The sequence below is a fragment of the Lepisma saccharinum genome, chromosome 2 (genome assembly GCF_977018435.1).
Source record: "Lepisma saccharinum chromosome 2, izLepSacc3.1, whole genome shotgun sequence".
Classification (NCBI taxonomy): Eukaryota; Metazoa; Arthropoda; class Insecta; order Zygentoma; family Lepismatidae; genus Lepisma; species Lepisma saccharinum.
Genome location: NC_139230.1, coordinates 197,218,877 through 197,236,897, shown reverse-complemented (window position 1 = coordinate 197,236,897; position 18,021 = coordinate 197,218,877). Strand labels below are relative to the sequence as shown.

The following is an 18,021-nucleotide window of genomic DNA, read 5'->3' as shown; positions in this document are numbered from 1 at the left end:
ATCATGTAATTGATTGATTGAATTGGACATTTTGGGAGCGTAAGCACTTAGGCTATTTTGCACCCGTCACATTATACGGGGTCCAGCCCTTTACCATAACAAAAAAAATACTAATATAACATAACTCTAATGTCGGAGAACGAAAATATTCTTACCTGGCGGCGCAGCGGTATCATCGTCGCCTTGTAATCAAGGGGTCCCGGGTTCGATTCCTGGTGGAGGCACATAGTGGTTCGAATCCCACTTTAAACTGTAGGTCCAAGCTCGATTAGCCTTATTGTGCATAAAGTTGACTTCAAACAACAACTCAATCAATCTTACCTAGGTTAAAAGCTGAGGCTGTATAGGAACACTCAGCACACATAAGGACAAAACACAGGACAACACATACACAGTCCTACAGAGGGTTATACTGGTCGTATGTCCAGACGCCAGAGCCTTGTTAGTCTGTAAAATGCAGTCCAGCGCGTACTACATGGAAGGGTCACCCCTTACACCCCGTAAAATTATGTAATAATATGTAAATTAATATTGTATTGATATTATTACATGAATAGGTAAAAACGCGGTATAAGAATAGAGATATAACATGACGTATTCGTTATCTAGCTTACGTGTGTAACTATGTAGTTCAGATTGCCAAAATATGTATAAAAACAACTGTCCAGGCAATAAAATTATTGTCAAAAAGAGATGTAGAAATCAATATTTATATCGAATAACATGGAAAAGATGTTAGATTCTGATTAATATTTTATGCATATTATCATAATTACTAATTAGTAGTCTGCATAAATCTTCCTTGGTAGTGTCATTCAGAGTCGTATGATTCTAATCTAATCCTTGCCTTTCAGTAATAACCATCGATAACCGGAAATAAATAAACCTTAACTGTACAACAAATGCTAATCAAGCATATTTTCATTATCTTAGACTCCCACCCCTAAACACGTCCTTGTAAACTTCGTGTAACATTATGTTGTAAACTTGAAAATGTGCGAAATGTGCTCCCTTGGCGGCCCTGAAAAGAGAATATATCTTGGTGACATATCAAGTCTTCCACGTCAGAGCCACCGTTTCTGCCTTCTTCCTCAATGGTAGAATTCTCATCTTTCTTGCCTGTTTTCTATTTGGAGCTTTGATTTTAACACGACAAGGTGACAAAACGTTTCTATATGACAAGAAATTCTGGCAGCCGTGAAGAGCTAAAGGCGTAGTTTTCAACTTGTGTTATTCCGTTATTGAAGTGCCACTGTCAGACTGCCTATCACTAGTGCCAAAATTTCACAAATCTGATCATCAAAATATGTTTGAGGCTTTAAAAGATTGTGCTCGTAAGTCGGAATCCTTTAAAGAGGCCAAGGCAAAAATGCAGATGAACAGGTAATGTTGAGATAGACCTAAAATAAATTGGTACGGATTTTCAACGTTGAATTGCTAGTATCCAGGATAGAGATAGATAGAAACCTTGTGTTGCTGCTGCAATAAACCTTCTGGTTTAAGAATACCACAGAGTTATTTCTTGTGTATAACACACCAGCTGTAGAGAAAATACTTGAAGTAGTTGTAGATGTATGGAATGATCAGCACCGCATTGCCTATATGTACAATTCTTTCCCATAAATTTATGAAGTTTGCCTTTAATAATAATAATAATAATAATAAAATTCGTCTTTATTAGAGCGGGCGTGAATGATATTGACCGTGGCGTAGCGTTTCGTCCGATTTGCGTTTCGTTCGAATTCCAGGAACAGGCAGCTTACGGTTACCTGACCGAGTAGCGTTTCGTCCGAATTCCAGGAACAGGCAGCTTACGGTTACCTGACCGAGTAGCGTTTCGTCCGAATTCCAGGAACAGGCAGCTTACGGTTACCTGACCGAGTAGCGTTTCGTCCGAATTCCAGGAACAGCCAGCTTACGGTTACCTGACCGAGTAGCGTTTCGTCCGAATTCCAGGAACAGCCAGCTTACGGTTACCTGACCGAGTAGCGTTTCGTTCGAATTCCAGGAACAGTCAGCTTACGGTTACCTGACCGAGTAGCGTTTCATCCGAATTCCAGGAACAGGCAGCTTACCGTTACCTGACAGAGTAGCGTTTCGTCCGAATTCCAGGAACAGGCAGCTTACGGTTACCTGACCGAGTAGCGTTTCATCCGAATTCCAGGAACAGGCAGCTTACGGTTACCTGACAGAGTAGCGTTTCGTCCGAATTCCAGGAACAGCCAGCTTACGGTTACCTGACCGAGTAGCGTTTCATCCGAATTCCAGGAACAGCCAGCTTACGGTTACCTGACCGAGTAGCGTTTCGTCCGAATTCCAGGAACAGCCAGCTTACGGTTACCTGACCGAGTAGCGTTTCGTCCGAATTCCAGGAACAGCCAGCTTACGGTTACCTGACCGAGTAGCGTTTCGTCCGAATTCCAGGAACAGCCAGCTTACGGTTACCTGACCGAGTAGCGTTTCGTCCGAATTCCAGGAACAGCCAGCTTACGGTTACCTGACCGAGTAGCGTTTCGTTCGAATTCCAGGAACAGTCAGCTTACGGTTACCTGACCGAGTAGCGTTTCATCCGAATTCCAGGAACAGGCAGCTTACCGTTACCTGACAGAGTAGCGTTTCGTCCGAATTCCAGGAACAGGCAGCTTACGGTTACCTGACCGAGTAGCGTTTCATCCGAATTCCAGGAACAGGCAGCTTACGGTTACCTGACAGAGTAGCGTTTCGTCCGAATTCCAGGAACAGCCAGCTTACGGTTACCTGACCGAGTAGCGTTTCGTCCGAATTCCAGGAACAGGCAGCTTACGGTTACCTGACCGAGTAGCGTTTCGTCCGAATTCCAGGAACAGGCAGCTTACGGTTACCTGACCGAGTAGCGTTTCATCCGAATTCCAGGAACAGGCAGCTTACGGTTACCTGACAGAGTAGCGTTTCGTCCGAATTCCAGGAACAGGCAGCTTACGGTTACCTGACCGAGTAGCGTTTCATCCGAATTCCAGGAACAGGCAGCTTACGGTTACCTGACAGAGTAGCGTTTCGTTCGAATTCCAGGAACAGGCAGCTTACGGTTACCTGACCGAGTAGCGTTTCGTCCGAATTCCAGGAACAGGCAGCTTACGGTTACCTGACCGAGTAGCGTTTCGTCCGAATTCCAGGAACAGCCAGCTTACGGTTACCTGACCGAGTAGCGTTTCGTCCGAATTCCAGGAACAGCCAGCTTACGGTTACCTGACCGAGTAGCGTTTCGTTCGAATTCCAGGAACAGGCAGCTTACGGTTACCTGACCGAGTAGCGTTTCATCCGAATTCCAGGAACAGGCAGCTTACGGTTACCTGACAGAGTAGCGTTTCGTTCGAATTCCAGGAACAGGAAGCTTACGGTTACCTGACCGAGTAGCGTTTCATCCGAATTCCAGGAACAGGCAGCTTACGGTTACCTGACAGAGTAGCGTTTCGTTCGAATTCCAGGAACAGGAAGCTTACGGTTACCTGACCGAGTAGCGTTTCATCCGAATTCCAGGAACAGGCAGCTTACGGTTACCTGACCGAGTAGCGTTTCGTCCGAATTCCAGGAACAGGCAGCTTACTGTTACCTGACCGAGTAGCGTTTCGTCCGAATTCCAGGAACAGGCAGCTTACGGTTACCTGACCGAGTAGCGTTTCGTCCGAATTCCAGGAACAGGCAGCTTACGGTTACCTGACCGAGTAGCGTTTCGTCCGAATTCCAGGAACAGGCAGCTTACGGTTACCTGACCGAGTAGCGTTTCGTCCGAATTCCAGGAACAGGCAGCTTACGGATACCTGACCGAGTAGCGTTTCGTCCGAATTCCAGGAACAGGCAGCTTACGGTTACCTGACCGAGTAGCGTTTCATCCGAATTCCAGGAACAGGCAGCTTACGGTTTACCTGACAGAGTAGCATTTCGTCCGAATTCCAGGAACAGGCAGCTTACGGTTACCTGACAGAGTAGCGTTTCGTTCGAATTCCAGGAACAGGCAGCTTACGGTTACCTGACCGAGTAGCGTTTCGTCCGAATTCCAGGGTTTAATGAAGCTTTAAAACCTATTGATCATTGCTTAGGTTTACAGTGCGATAAGGTCCATCTGTATGAAAATAGAGGTAGGTCTGCCGTATAGCCTCGCACTCGGCATGGACCGACACGGATAATCCATGGATATTTTAAGTTATTTTTAGAATGTTTAAAATGCTTAACAGCTCCATGAAATTACCGCACTCGGCAGCGATCTACCGGCAATTGAACGAAACTATACGATGTTACCTTCCGTTCAGAACCGCTGAACTATAATCCGATGAGTAGTTTCAACAGCATTTTGGTTTGTAATACGTATATTATTTTTGAATCACGGCGTACTTTAAGGATAGCTTCAAATAAGCGAATGTAGGTAATCTTTTTCTTGTCAGGAAGAAACGCAAAAAACTGCAGGCGTAACATTTGTCTCTTCTCTACCGTTTCCTAAATCTACGTGAACTGTATGAAACTGAGCAAACTGTTTGCTAACACTCTTAAATGTTCCATCCAAGAAAATTTTTTTTTGTTGTTTTAATATTTCTTTCCCTCTGGAACTTGCAAATATTAATATCTCTCACCTTCACAGTCGTCAACTTGTAAGAAAGTGTTGCCACCTGCCATGACTAAAATTTCTGGATCCAAGCTCGGACGAAACGCAACTCATTAAGGCGAGGAGGGACAATTACGCACTAGTTGTGCATTTATTTCAATATCTTCGGATTGGGCACTGCTATTTAAAAAAGGGTTTAGTATGCAAGAGAGTATGAATTTCTCGCAATGTTACAAGTGGAAACTGTTTTTCAAGTTGATTAGTAAGCTATACGCGATGTTTGAAAATTATGATTAATAAGTATTTACAGAATCCCATGTATTCCTTATGGGAAATTAACTTCAACTTCAAATTACGGCTAATCAAATGCGAGTTTCGACTTTTCCTTCTACTATGACCTAGTTCAACGTGTCCTTTTCCGTCCATGTACTTTTCCACGACATTGGATGTTTGATATTCCAGAAAGAACGAATAAAATAATGGCCCCATAAACCTAATGTATTTCTCCTTGCCTCCTACAGCTATCCTGGCAGTGTTGCCAAACCTGATGTGCATAAAAGAGCTACATTTCACCATTAATAGAGATAAAAATGACTTTCAAGGAGCTAGACTAACGAAGGCTGCCTAAAGTGCCTTCTAGGGTAATTTTAGGTGTCAGAGGGGTGGGGGTGCTGCTATTACTGTTAGCTTTAAAGTGATGGCAATTATTCTTAGTTTTCTCCGCCTAGATTTGGCGGCATCACCCATCTCAATAATCCAATGATGTTCATATGAAATCGAAAATAAAGGATTCCCGGATAATAATATTGTCATCTTCACCTTAGCCACAGCGCTATATATAAAAATACCTGGGGAGGAAAGAGGTGGTTGGTGATGCAGCCTACATATGAATATCACGTCACGTTCAAAATGTACTCTCATGGTAAAGGTTGGTATTTATTGGCCTGAGCCAATGGTGGCATCATGGTGGGGCAGAGTGCGGGTGCCACAGTTCACAGTCAAACGAGTGCACCAAAGAGCCAGATCTGGCTCCAAAAAAGCGAAGTTTGCAACAGTGATCGGCAGCTGCCCCAGCGAGAAAGACCTAGGGGAAATTGTCCCTCCTCGCCTTAAACCGTCGGGGACGAACTGTAGCATTTTCCTACGAATTTCGCTTTCGGACGAACTGCAACTCGGACGAAACGCTACTGAACCATATTGACTACATGAATTTCGATCAATCTCTCAATCTACCTGTACTTGAGATCCGGGAAATGGACAGCAAGCAAGCGATATCACGTGATCTATCGAGTTAGTAGAGCCTATGAATACAAAATTTAGTTGTTTGATTTTTATTTAGCGCCGCTTTCCTGCCACTTTTGGCTAACGGCGACGATAAGGATGTGTGATGATTAGATGAAACTGATGAAGGGACACTCACAAGGACACCCATGCTCAGGCCTAGATTCGAACAATCAATATAATATGGCATATCGACAGGAGTAGACAAAGCTAAAAATAATTCAGGTGACCGCCCATCTTTCTCAGGAGCCAGAGTTTTTTTTTCAAATGCGGGGTATGAAAGCCATGAATCCAATTCAGGTAACGCTCCACATTTTGAAATGTGATCGTAAAACATTTAATTTATTAATTAATAGAAGACTGGATTAAAATAAATTAATTCTTGAGGCATAGTGGCTATCCTAAAGATGTTTCAAATGGTAACAGCATGAATAATTATGTACTATATTCTAATATGTGCCAACTCTGCCATATTGCTGCAGATTTTTAATTCAGCTAGCAACAGCCAAAAAAAATAAAAAAAATTGATGGCATGTTAGAATTCTGATTTAATGATGCATGTGATACAGGAAACACACAAACATTAATAAACACATACCGGTACTGTATTTGTTATTAAAAAAAATATAATGGAAATTTCCACAAACGAACTCGAAATATTTTTTTAAAAAATATATATTTCTTTCAGAACCGAATTTGAAAATTCAGGCACCAGGTGTCAATCTTCAGGCGCCATGGCGACCGGTCACCTTGTATTTTTCTATCCCTGCGTATCGGTAGCTTAGTGAACTTATTAGTTTCCTTGGAGTATGCTTCTGTTAGGCACAGTTTAGTTATACTTCTGTGAATAGTATGGATTTGTAACGTGCATTTGGTACCGGCTAAACGGTCATCATTTCTTATAGCTCCCGTACTAGTCTAACCAACCTGTGCTGCAAGCAGTTTCTGGCCGCATGCAAAACCCATAAAACAAGGCAGGAAGAAAGATGAGCGAAGACTCTCAAAAGTGACGTCCACTTCTGATGAGATGGATCAGGAAATCCGGGAGTCGATCCTTGTGAAAGCTCCTTCACAGGTCCGATTTGTCTCGCCATAAACTGGGCATGAAAGTAAACAGAGAGAGAGATGAGAAAGGAACATCATCCACAGCTGTTGATCTTCCGAAACTTTATTCTGTGATTTCTGTCACTTAAATATAAAGTGACAGAAATAATTGATAATAAGTCCATTAATAATTTGTTCAGGCTATAATTATAGTAATTGCGATATTATTCTGATTATTTCTCTCGTAAGTAGGTATAAGTACTAATTCTTAAGGATTGATCATATCGAAAACGAAATTTCTACAAGTTCTGATAGCTCTTTGTTACGAGTAATATATTCTATGTAAATATATGACACATTAAGAGATGTGCAAATAGAGATGAGACAATTGTATATTATATTTGATTGTTTCAGCTATACATAAGGAAACCTACGTTGAATATACACCTCGAGCAAACTCAACCGACTTGCGTGGCGGAATGGTTAGCACAGCGCGCTACGATGCCAGGAGTCCCGGGTTCGAATACCGGCCTATGCGTTTGTGTTCTTTGTGTGTCCCTTCATCAATTTCATCATCACTCATTCTCATTTTCGCGACTAGCCAAAGTGGCAGAAATGCGAAGTAAAATAGCCAAATCAATGAAACATGAAGAAGCATTGATATAACAATGTTAAAGAAGCAAATACACAAGACAACACATGAACAAGCAAGCAAGCATAGAAGACATACAGATAACAAACTAATTAGTTTGATTTGGTCAAAAACGTTTCATTGAGATTTTTGGTAAACATAATCACCACCTTTACTAAATTGTGTTGGTAATACTAAACACATTTGGTAAGACACAGACATAAAAGTTGGTACACATAAAAGTTCTTCTTAATCGAAAGTTTGGCCTCCAGCACATATTAATTTTGATTTTATAAACTATGTTTTCCCCTGTGTGTAAAAATTGCATAAAGGAAATAGGTTGATTGTTTTTAGCCATTAGGAGCTTAATTTGCACAGTGAACTATATTGCAGAATCGTCATAGGCTAGTTATTTTGAGAAAGCCATTAGGAATTATATTATTTGGCATCCATGCTCGCTGTAACTGACACCGTGAGTGGGTGCTTGGTTCGGAATGCGAGGAAGGCATTGGCGACGCATTGGAGCTCGCGTCGGTAGGCAAATCAATTTGTCGAGCCAGGCCACATTTCATCAGCCGGGCTCCTAATTACAGCCAGGAAAGTAAACGTGATTTAGCGCGATTTTGCCCGACAATATCTGAATAGCGATTCCATTTGGCGTGTGAGTTTGCACATTTCCTGCCAACGGAAATCCACGAGCAAGTTTAATTTGATTGTTGTTGTACATAACTTGGATAGCTACCAGACGGTATTGTAAAGCCGAGCCTTTCCTGCAAGCGCGAAGTTTAGAGGGGAGAGAGGGAAAAAGCAAGATCAATTACGTACCACGCGTGCAGGCGTGTACACATTTGCAAACGATGGCCAAGGATGAAACGGAAAACCTCCAGCCAGCGACACAGGGGTGGATAATGGAGCCTGTATTAAACTTTCCATTAACGGACGCAAATTTCCTTCCCCTTATTCTGTACATCATGCAATAGGAAAGAGAAGGGAAACATAAGTGAGAAACATAAAAATAGAGAAACGAAGAAACAAAACCGACACACGCAGAGAAAAGAAAGAGAGAGACATGGAAGAAAAAGAGAGTAAGAAAGAACGAAATGAAAACAGGCAGAAAGGGAGAGAAGTAGCAGAAGATCGATAGAGGAAGAATAAAGAAGAAACCGTCAGAAAATAGGAGTGAAAGCAGAGGAAGTAAACCGATCGAATAGGTACTAAAACTGAGAATAGGTAGAAAGCTAGAAGCAAGATACAAGGAAAGAAAGACAAAGGAGTTAGAAATAAAAGGGAGGGAGGAATGGGAAGTTGGCAATTTTCCTTATTCTAACGGGTGAGGCCTAGTGCCCTGTAGGTTTCCATGACCGGGTTACGCTACTCTTTCGTAGCTCCCCAATTTCCTCAAGATGGAAATGTTAGTGACCATGATATTAATTTGATTGCATTTTTCCCTTTCTTGCAACTGAGAGAAGCTATTTGGTCGATCGATAGAAATTTGTAGAACACGTCTAGGAAAACGTACCTTTATTAATTTTCTATTTTCCCTGTTCCCACTTACTTAAACAATGATTCATTTTTCACGAGTATTCAAAATTAGATTGAGAAGTTGAATTGTTTGGTTTGTAATAATAAATTACTTCGCTCGACAAATGCACACAAAAATAAAATAAAAATATAATGATAAAAATGTAATATTACTATATATCGTCATTCCGGAAGATAACAAATATGTTCCGGAGACCGAGAGTGTGTGTTCGATTCCGGGAGACTCCCAGCCATTCCGGGAGGGTTGGCATGCCTACATCAGGTCCGTAACAAGACACATTTACTAACCATTTTTCCAATTTAGCACAGCTTATGTGCACGTTTCTTTGCTAATTAAAAGTTACATTAGAATTAGTTGAAGTTTTGGATTTAAAAATGTCTTTCTAAACGCGAGAAAATTTGCTATCGATATAGTTGCCATCCACAAGCACGGTAAATTTTTTGTTGAGAATTGAGATATTACTTCTCCAATTGCATGATGCCATCTGCTACAATTTTTAACATTTAGTTATTATCAATAAGTTATTAACTAAATAAGCGATTTGCGTAAATTAGTAGTGGCGACGTTAAATTACAAAAGACGCATTAGAATACAAAATTAAGCAATTTCATGCTTGACTGATAGAGGAACAAATTTTATTGTGTATTTTTGAGCCAGTTTACTCTGTAATTAGCAGTTTTTAAAAATAGTTCAATAAAATATAACGGAAGAATCGTTTGTTTGTGTGAGAATGTGTTGACAGGCAAAAATAAAATAGTTGCTCAATTTCAACCACTACATCGGCCTCTGTTGATAAAATTTTTATGTGTATAGTGTTTTTGTTATGTGAAATATAAGGAAAAAGTAGCTTTTGTGAATCCTTAGAAAAGGTATAAATCCATCCTAGTTTCTTGCGAGAAATAGAACTCGTCATTGCGAAAAGCTTTCTCGTAGCGTTAGGAATAAAATATTTTCGGATTTGTGTTTTACGTATTTTGTGTATTCCTAACGTGATAAAAACGTGGAATACTTCATCTGCCGCTTAATTCGCCCGGGTTGGTTTTTTCGCAGGTGCATTCGGGCAAAGAAACAGGCTGCACGGTCAACATGCGAAGGCAAAACGTTTTCATCCCGGATTTTAACCACCTGTGCATGTTTCTACTCGCTGTCGGATAGCTCGCGTCGGTAGATGGCAGCAGTGTGCAGAGGATCTTCGCGTCGGGAACGAGAAACAACATTCATTCCCTTCTCCCGCCCCGCAGCTAGGAACCCTGACCACACCGCGCGGTTGTAGGGGAGCAGCATAAGGGCGATCGACTCGCTTCTATGTCAGGATCACTGGACCTTAACGCCAATCGTACATCGCGCACGCCGCGTCCTTCGTAGCAGGGAGTCGAAACCTAGCTGTGAACAGAACTCAGTGTTCAGCGGGGCGTTCGACCAGTAATGTTGAGCGTGAACTTTGTGTCGAATCTAGACCCCGCGTTTCGCCGCAAGTTATGCCGATGGCAGCAGTGAGGAACACGGGGAATTTTGTGTAACTCATCATGCCGATGACGGTGTCGATTCGGAAGTTTCAAGTTCGCATTCGACCTAACGTTTATTTCCCAAACGCAGCAGCACCTATCGGATCGGCAAACCGAAAGAGATGCTGCCTTACTGTCTTGTACTGCCAAAAGTGACGATACTAGACGTACATCGTGTGAAGTTTCAAAATACCCTAATCGTCTGTATATTTATTGCTTGTTGGATGTTTCTGTCATCACTATAGTGCAAACCGTTGTGAAAGTTTAGTTGGAGTGTATGTTAATGAAGACATTTATTGTGGTACAGTGCAAAACGTTCGTTGAGGATTGCGAGTACTGACAATGAACATTTGAAAGTTACACATTTACGACAGCGAGAGTTTACAATTACAGAGATAGTTGAGAAAGCACTTGTGAAACGTTCTCTCCTAGTGTCTTCGCCCGATCTGTTGAAGAGCGGCGTGTACTTGGGACCTTGTGTCACAGGGGACCGCTTGTCGTTGGGCTAGTCTCGGTGAATTGACGGTTGGCTATGCGCCTTAGATATCGGCAACTTTTAAGCTCACAGGGATAGGCGGTAGTTTCAACGCAGAAGAAAGGCAAGTACATTATATTTAGCAAGTATTTTGAATTAACGTTTCTTTCATCTTTTATTGACTTAGCACTATTGTGGAATTTGTAGAAATTTTCGCTCTAGAAATATAAAAGTGACATTTCTGCTATGAACACAGAGCTGTGTTTAAAACTACAGTAGTTCATATCATGGGGTGGAAAATCTGATCATTTTTGAGGCACTATTTGTAAGAAATAGACCAAGTGTCAAGTGCATTGGAGAGGATAAGAGAAGTTATTAGTTATAAGGGAAGTTACTATTCATTAACGAATAATTTCGCAGTTTTCATGAGGCATGTCAAATCTTATGAGTATGTATTTTTAACACACGCATGTTTGAAAATACTGAACCAGGACTCAAACCAGGTGGATTGTTATTACGGTCCTTTGTAATCCAGTGCGTGCGAAGCCGAACAGCTTAAAAGTGAAATTTTCGTTTTATTAAAATCGGTGAAATTGATGAAATTTGTTTCGTTATGATTGGAATGCGTGTTGTTGTTTTTTCGTTTATGTAATACGGTAGGCGCGGTAGTTTCATCCGTTCTGGTAACGGGGGAGTTGGACATGACCGCCAGCCGCGGGTACACCGTTGTCAGCCAGAGCTTGCGAAACACGGCTTGGTGGGCGCAGTCCCTCGGCGCGTCCGACAACGAGGCAAGCAAAGTTTTAATAATTCACAAAGCCACACGGTCACATTAGCGTTCTTTGAACAATAGTAATAATGAAAACGTAATATTGCAAAAATATATTATTAAATTGTGTGATAGGCCACGTTAACCAGCAGCGGCCGAAGCGAACAAATAATGATTTCACGTTTTACTTTGCGCCTGTCGAAAGGACATGGGGTAAGGGGTAATGCATACTTACATATTTCAGCAGCGATCTAGTTTTTTTCAGTAAGAAATCTTATTATGCTAGAAAATTCGTAGAAGTACGGCGTATGTTTCGGTCTGTTAACACTGCCAATCACACCCACAAGAAGCTTTTGCGTGCTCTATCGTGATAGTTTACGGAATCTGAGAGGAGCGAAATATTCCATTTCCATCGGTAACCCCTGAGTACGCTCTTAAATGTTTCGGAATGAACGCATGCGTATAGTTTTGCGTGTCTATTTAATTTTACAAATGGACACGCACTACGGTAGTAGGGAGCACGCTTACGTTACCATTATCTCCATTCGTAGATCGGATTAAAAAAAAATACGTGCAGGCAAAAAGCAATGCATGTTATTTTGCAGGAGAGTTGGTTGAAGCCCTATTTGTGATTTCCCGTCTGTCTAACTCGTCTGAAGCTTGCCCATTTTGCTTGCTCGTGAAATTCGATATTTCAATGGATCTGAAAGACTACGGGATCTGTAGATTGGCGCTATGAAGCGTGGAAAATACTTGGGAAGGCGGGTTGGATAGCTCGGTCACGAATAGCTTCGGTAGACATGCCATTACTGGCCTTGAGAAGTAATACGACTGTGGATGTAATGGAATCTAATGGAACTGAGAATTTAATTGGTAATGATATGTTGCGCAAATGAATAGAAAAGCTTGATCTTTGATATGGTAGAAAGCATGTTAAAATGCATATTTATTAATCAAATTAATTTCGCCTTTTATATAATCGATTATTTTCCTTTCTTCAACTCTGTAAATATTCGTGAGCGTTTTTCTTGTTCTTAAGCACGTTAGGTTTATTGAAAATCATTACGAATTAACTCGCACTGCTCAGCAAAAGCCCAGCGTAGATAAATATTTATGCAATTTTTTTGGGGTATATTGGATGAGTCTTACGCATCCGAAGTTCGAAAATGTGCCAAAGTAGATTTTAAAATATTAATAAACTATGCAATTTTTATATTCGCCGCCTTTCCTATTGAGCACAGAGTACTTTGACAAGTAAAGAACGCCCCCTGTCCAACGTGACGAATCAGAAATTGGAAAGTGCGTGGCAACTTTACGGAGCCCGAGCTAGAAAATCGGAAGCCTGGATTTAAAAGTTAGGCCGGAACAAACTTTCTCTACTTTATCTAAATCTTCGTGTTCAAGACCCGTGATTAACATATTTACTTTTAATGATAATGATTTTCATCTCTTCATGTGAAATGGTTTTTCGCAATGAGCATAACAACAGATCAAGCAAGAAATATTTTCATAATTTTCTCTATTCTGTTTTATAATTGGTGCATTTTTATAAATGTTCACAGTAGACAGTCCGAAAAACTTGTGTTTCCATCCGAAAGGTAGTGAATCGCTGAAAATATACTTTATTGTCCGACAGAGTAGCGTTCTATGGATTGCGTATTCTACGTGAAAATACAAACAGGGTATCTGTCATAGCATGTACTAATTTCCTCGATGGCCGAGCACGTTAATCGACAATAGTTTCACTGAAGGTTCCAGCTTCAAATCCTGTCCTGAGCACGGACCTTTCTTTGAAAGAGCCCCTTCGTTAAATTTATCTAATTATCATTCATCTTTACCGCCGCGATTAGCCCACGTAGGCAGAAATCGACGTAAAATGAGAAAAATATGTAACATAAATATGAATGCGGATAGGTATATCATGGGCTAATTTTAGTATTGCTTGTTGCTAGTTTTCATATAATTGTATGATGAAAAATAACAATTCATGCACAAAATTTTCAAAGTGGGCTCTAATAAATATGTACTTAGTAGTTCCTCTTGCCTCATTAGAAGTCTTTTGGAAATATGATACCCTGAAACCGAATCTCCTACCAAGCGAGCGAGGTTTAATCATTGAATCATGCGGGTGAACTGTCTTTCTTGATTTCCACGCTTGAGAACTGTTTTGTTGATTAATAGTAAAGGAGAGTGAGTGGTGTATGTGCGCGTGGATAGCTACGTTGTCTTCGATGGGTGTTATATGTATCGCGCGTGCGCTATAACGATTCCTCCCCCCTCCGACCAGTAGAACAATATTTGAACGGGATGGAGTTGTGAACTAGTCTTCAAGATTCTGGTGTTATGGCCAGCAGTGTGAACACACACGGGATAATGTGTTAGTAACGCAATGTTTCAATATTATCGCATACGTACTATGATGTGTGAACAGTAGTAGGTTCTATGTTATGATATGTTGCATTTTTACCTGAAATGTGACATTACTGAGCAGTAATTATTATTTTTATATGTTGATGTCACGCAGTTTGTAAAAATGATTTGACGTCACATAAGAATGTTATGTTACTGATGTATTGTTCCATTTTGCAAAACTAAGAATTATTCATCGAGCACTTAGGAAATGCATTAAAATATTTATATCTGCATTTCAGGTCGAGAAATGGTGGATCATCGCTTCTCCTAAAGGATCAAGTCGCCCACAGCAGTGAAGAATGGCTCCTACCTTACACTTGCCAGTAGTGACCACCTTTTGGATAACATTCGGGTTGGCCCTATCAGCCGGTTTTGGAGGCAGCGTCGACACCGAACCGAGGGCGAGCATAGGAGATGGATCTGTCGCAGCTGCCCAACCTCTCTCATCATCCTTGACTCCATCGTCGCTACCAGCCCCGTCGTCGGCCGTGGCAGCTTCTTCGTCGGCGCCGGGATCGTCGGGGGCCTCTTTGTCTACCGACGCGGCAGGAACCGGCCCTACCCTCCGACACATAGTCACCCAGTACGTTCCGGGAAATGGTTCCACGCGATTCACGCATCTGGCCGTAGATCGTACTACAGGACGCGTGTTCGTTGCCGGAGTTAATAGACTGTTTCAGCTGAACAGCTCCTTGCGTGTGGAGGAAGCCGTGAAAACTGGTCCACGGATGGACAGTCCAGAATGCCACGCTACAGGGTGCAGCTCCCCTGAGATGGCAACCCTTCTGACGGACAATGTGAACAAAGTGTTGGTGATTGATACGGAATCCAGAATGCTTATCGTTTGCGGATCCGTGTCGCAAGGTGCATGCGAAAAGTACAAGATGGCGAACATTTCCCTCCAACCTGAATTCATTCCTGTCAGCATTGCAGCCAACGACGAATTTTCGTCCACGTACGCGTTCATCGGCCCGAAACACTACAAACCGTGGGGTAGAACCAACGTCCTCTACGTGGGTACCACGTTCACAAACAATGGCGGTTACCGGTTGGATGTGCCCGCAATTGCAAGTCGGAACCTGTACAATCTTGATATCGCCGAGTTTTCGTTCTCGAAGCAGTCCCTACTGAACATAGACGTGAAATACAGGGATCACTTTCTCGTGAAGTATGTGTACGGTTTTAACGCGAGTGACTATGCGTATTTCGTGATTGTTCAGAAACAGTCTCATTTGCCGGGTCAGGAGGAACAGGGATACGTATCACGCCTTGCACGAACCTGCATCAATGATGCGAATTACGACAGCTACACGGAGGTGACCCTCCAGTGTCAGTCTGTCGACGGAATGAACTATAACATCCTCAGAGATGCAAAGATGACGAGAGCTGGCCCTGACCTTGCCCATAACCTTGGCATTGAGGCTGGTGATCCAATATTTGTGGGAGTGTTTAGTCCCAGTCGTGGAATAACAAATCAACCCCAGCCACAGTCGGTCATGTGTGTTTATAGTCTTCAAGATATTGAAATTAAGTTCAACGAAAATATTCACATGTGTTTTAATGGAAGCATAAAATATAGAAATATGGGCTACATTTCAGGACCTATTTTGGATGGAAAATGCCCGAAAGCTGGGGTAAGTCAAACACTTTTATATTCTTTTTAGTTTTTGAAATTAGTTATGGATTTGTTTCATACATTTGTGTTTTAGAATATATTTTATTTTTTCTTCAGCACATTGTAGCATTTACCAATATACCTACTTTGACTAGTAAAATATGTTTAGATGTGCAATGTACATTCGTTGTAGTTTTTATTTACACTGTTAGTAGTTCTAAATTTATTTTAATATTTGTCTGCTAATATAGGCCATGTGTGTGGAACCAGAGTGAAAAAAAAATCATAAAATTTGGTATAAGGAAAGCGAAGAGACTTGTGTATGTTCAGAAATTAAAAAGAGAAAGTAATTTGAATGCTTGCAACAATGATGTGTCAAATGTGCCATGAAGTTCTGAATTAATAACTAGAGAAGCATGAAAACATTTCTAGGCTGTGGGCGTGTATATAAGTTCCTACAAATTTTCTTTGAAAATTGAAAACCTCACTTTAGCAAGCTATTTTTTTTAATTTCCTGGTTTCTGTCAGAAGATTATTTATGTTGTATGTAATGTATTTTTATCATCCAGATGTTTAGCATCTGCTTACAATACATGTTCTTAATGCTAGAAGTTTTCAATGTTGATTCTCCTCGGATTAGATATATCTTCAAGCCAGAGTTAATCTACTGGTTCTATAGTACTTCACATTTTGTATTAGTTTCACAAAAACTAACACTCCTAGTGGTTTCTTTCCGTTTATTTATATTTCTAGACACACCTGTTCCCTGTCCCTTAGTTATAGCCGAGTCTTAAGTTGCTTTTCCATATTCTTGTGAACCCCAACCGAGTCAATGAATTCATGAGCGGACTTGAATGCACAATATGATTCTGATGTTTGAAATCATAAGGAAAGAAATATATAATTGTAAAAAATTCATCTCCGAAGGTGAGAGATTAAAAGTTCTCACTGATGTTTCTACTGTCAAGAAATATGCAACAAGAAATTAAGTGGGTACTAGGGAGAGAACATATTGTTATAATATGTAATTAATGAAGTTTTTATGAAACAAAGAAACATACACATGTAAAGTTCATTTTAGATTGTTCATTTTTCTACTACGTTAAAAAATGTTGGTGTTACTGTATGGGTTTGTCATGGACAAAGAGAAAATAGGAAATATAAAATTTGTTTTTTTTTTTTCAATGTATAATCGAGGGAGAAACAATTGAAAGTGTCTGGTGATTGTGATAGGTTAATTTTTCGTCACCATGCATTTTCTTTTCCAATAGAAAAGTCTCTTACTGGCTGTGAATAACATTCTGAGTCCAACCAACAAGAGATGTTAAATTTTCTTTGCGTTTTTTTCAAATGCATGTTAAATGTTAGCTCATATTTTGTTACTAAAATGTTATTAATCTATCATAACAAAAGTAAAATTTTTCATGCACAAAGTGGGAGTCCATTTGAAATTTAGAAAATTTCAGGATGATATGGTCACACAAGATGACATCATTGTTGTTTAAGTAGACAGCCTTTTATCTCTGGGCATACCTCTTCACTTCCTGCCACGGCTGATACCACACTTGTCACAAAGACAAAAGGGGAAGTTTGCATCTGGGAGTGTAGGGCGGCTCAACATGATCCTTTATCTGCCAGTTAACGCCGATAGTTTCGCATGTGTGACACCATACTTGGCATTGATAACACTGTGAGGGTTCCTCACTTCCTGTTACGTAATATTCTTTCATAAAGAAGGGTGTAAAAATATTGTATTTTGATTAAGAATTAATTTAAATTTATACATATTATATTCCTCAATTAGACACCGAACTTTGTATACTTATTCACTTAGTGGCATTTTATTTCACAATATAAGTTCATTGACCTCTAATTTTTCTAATTAAATGAAGTTACTGAAGCTCCTTAAGTGTAATGTGATTCTAGACTTCGAATTGAATAAGCATTGATTCACGAGGTTACAAGTTAAAATACTAATTGTTCGTTAGTAATTCAATATTCCAATTTAATTTTTGTTTTTTAGAATTGGTTTTCCTCAAACTATTTTACCAGAAAGGAAAATTACATGAAAACAAAGTGAGGCAATTGAACGAACGCCCTTCGCCCCACTCCAAAAAGTCATAAACGTAAAACTCAAATGAAAACTTAATAAAAGGTAAAGCTCTCCCCT

General features: G+C 40.6%; 1 protein-coding gene across 7 annotated transcripts in view; it reads left to right on the top strand.

The window, feature by feature from the left end:
* PlexB (plexin B) overlaps positions 1 to 18,021 on the top strand; it is a 498,951-nt gene that overhangs the window by 252,131 nt on the left and 228,799 nt on the right. For 5 of the 7 annotated variants that reach the window (XM_083117851.1, XM_083117848.1, XM_083117849.1 and 2 more), the window contains exons 1-2: positions 10,316 to 11,179; positions 14,476 to 15,870. In XM_083117851.1, the coding sequence (XP_082973977.1) occupies positions 14,536 to 15,870 (1,335 nt within the window). In that variant the 5' untranslated portion in view covers positions 10,316 to 11,179; positions 14,476 to 14,535. Of the gene's footprint in view, positions 1 to 10,315; positions 11,180 to 14,475; positions 15,871 to 18,021 lie in introns of those variants that run through there. The other 2 variants (XM_083117847.1, XM_083117846.1) reach the window with 1 other exon arrangement.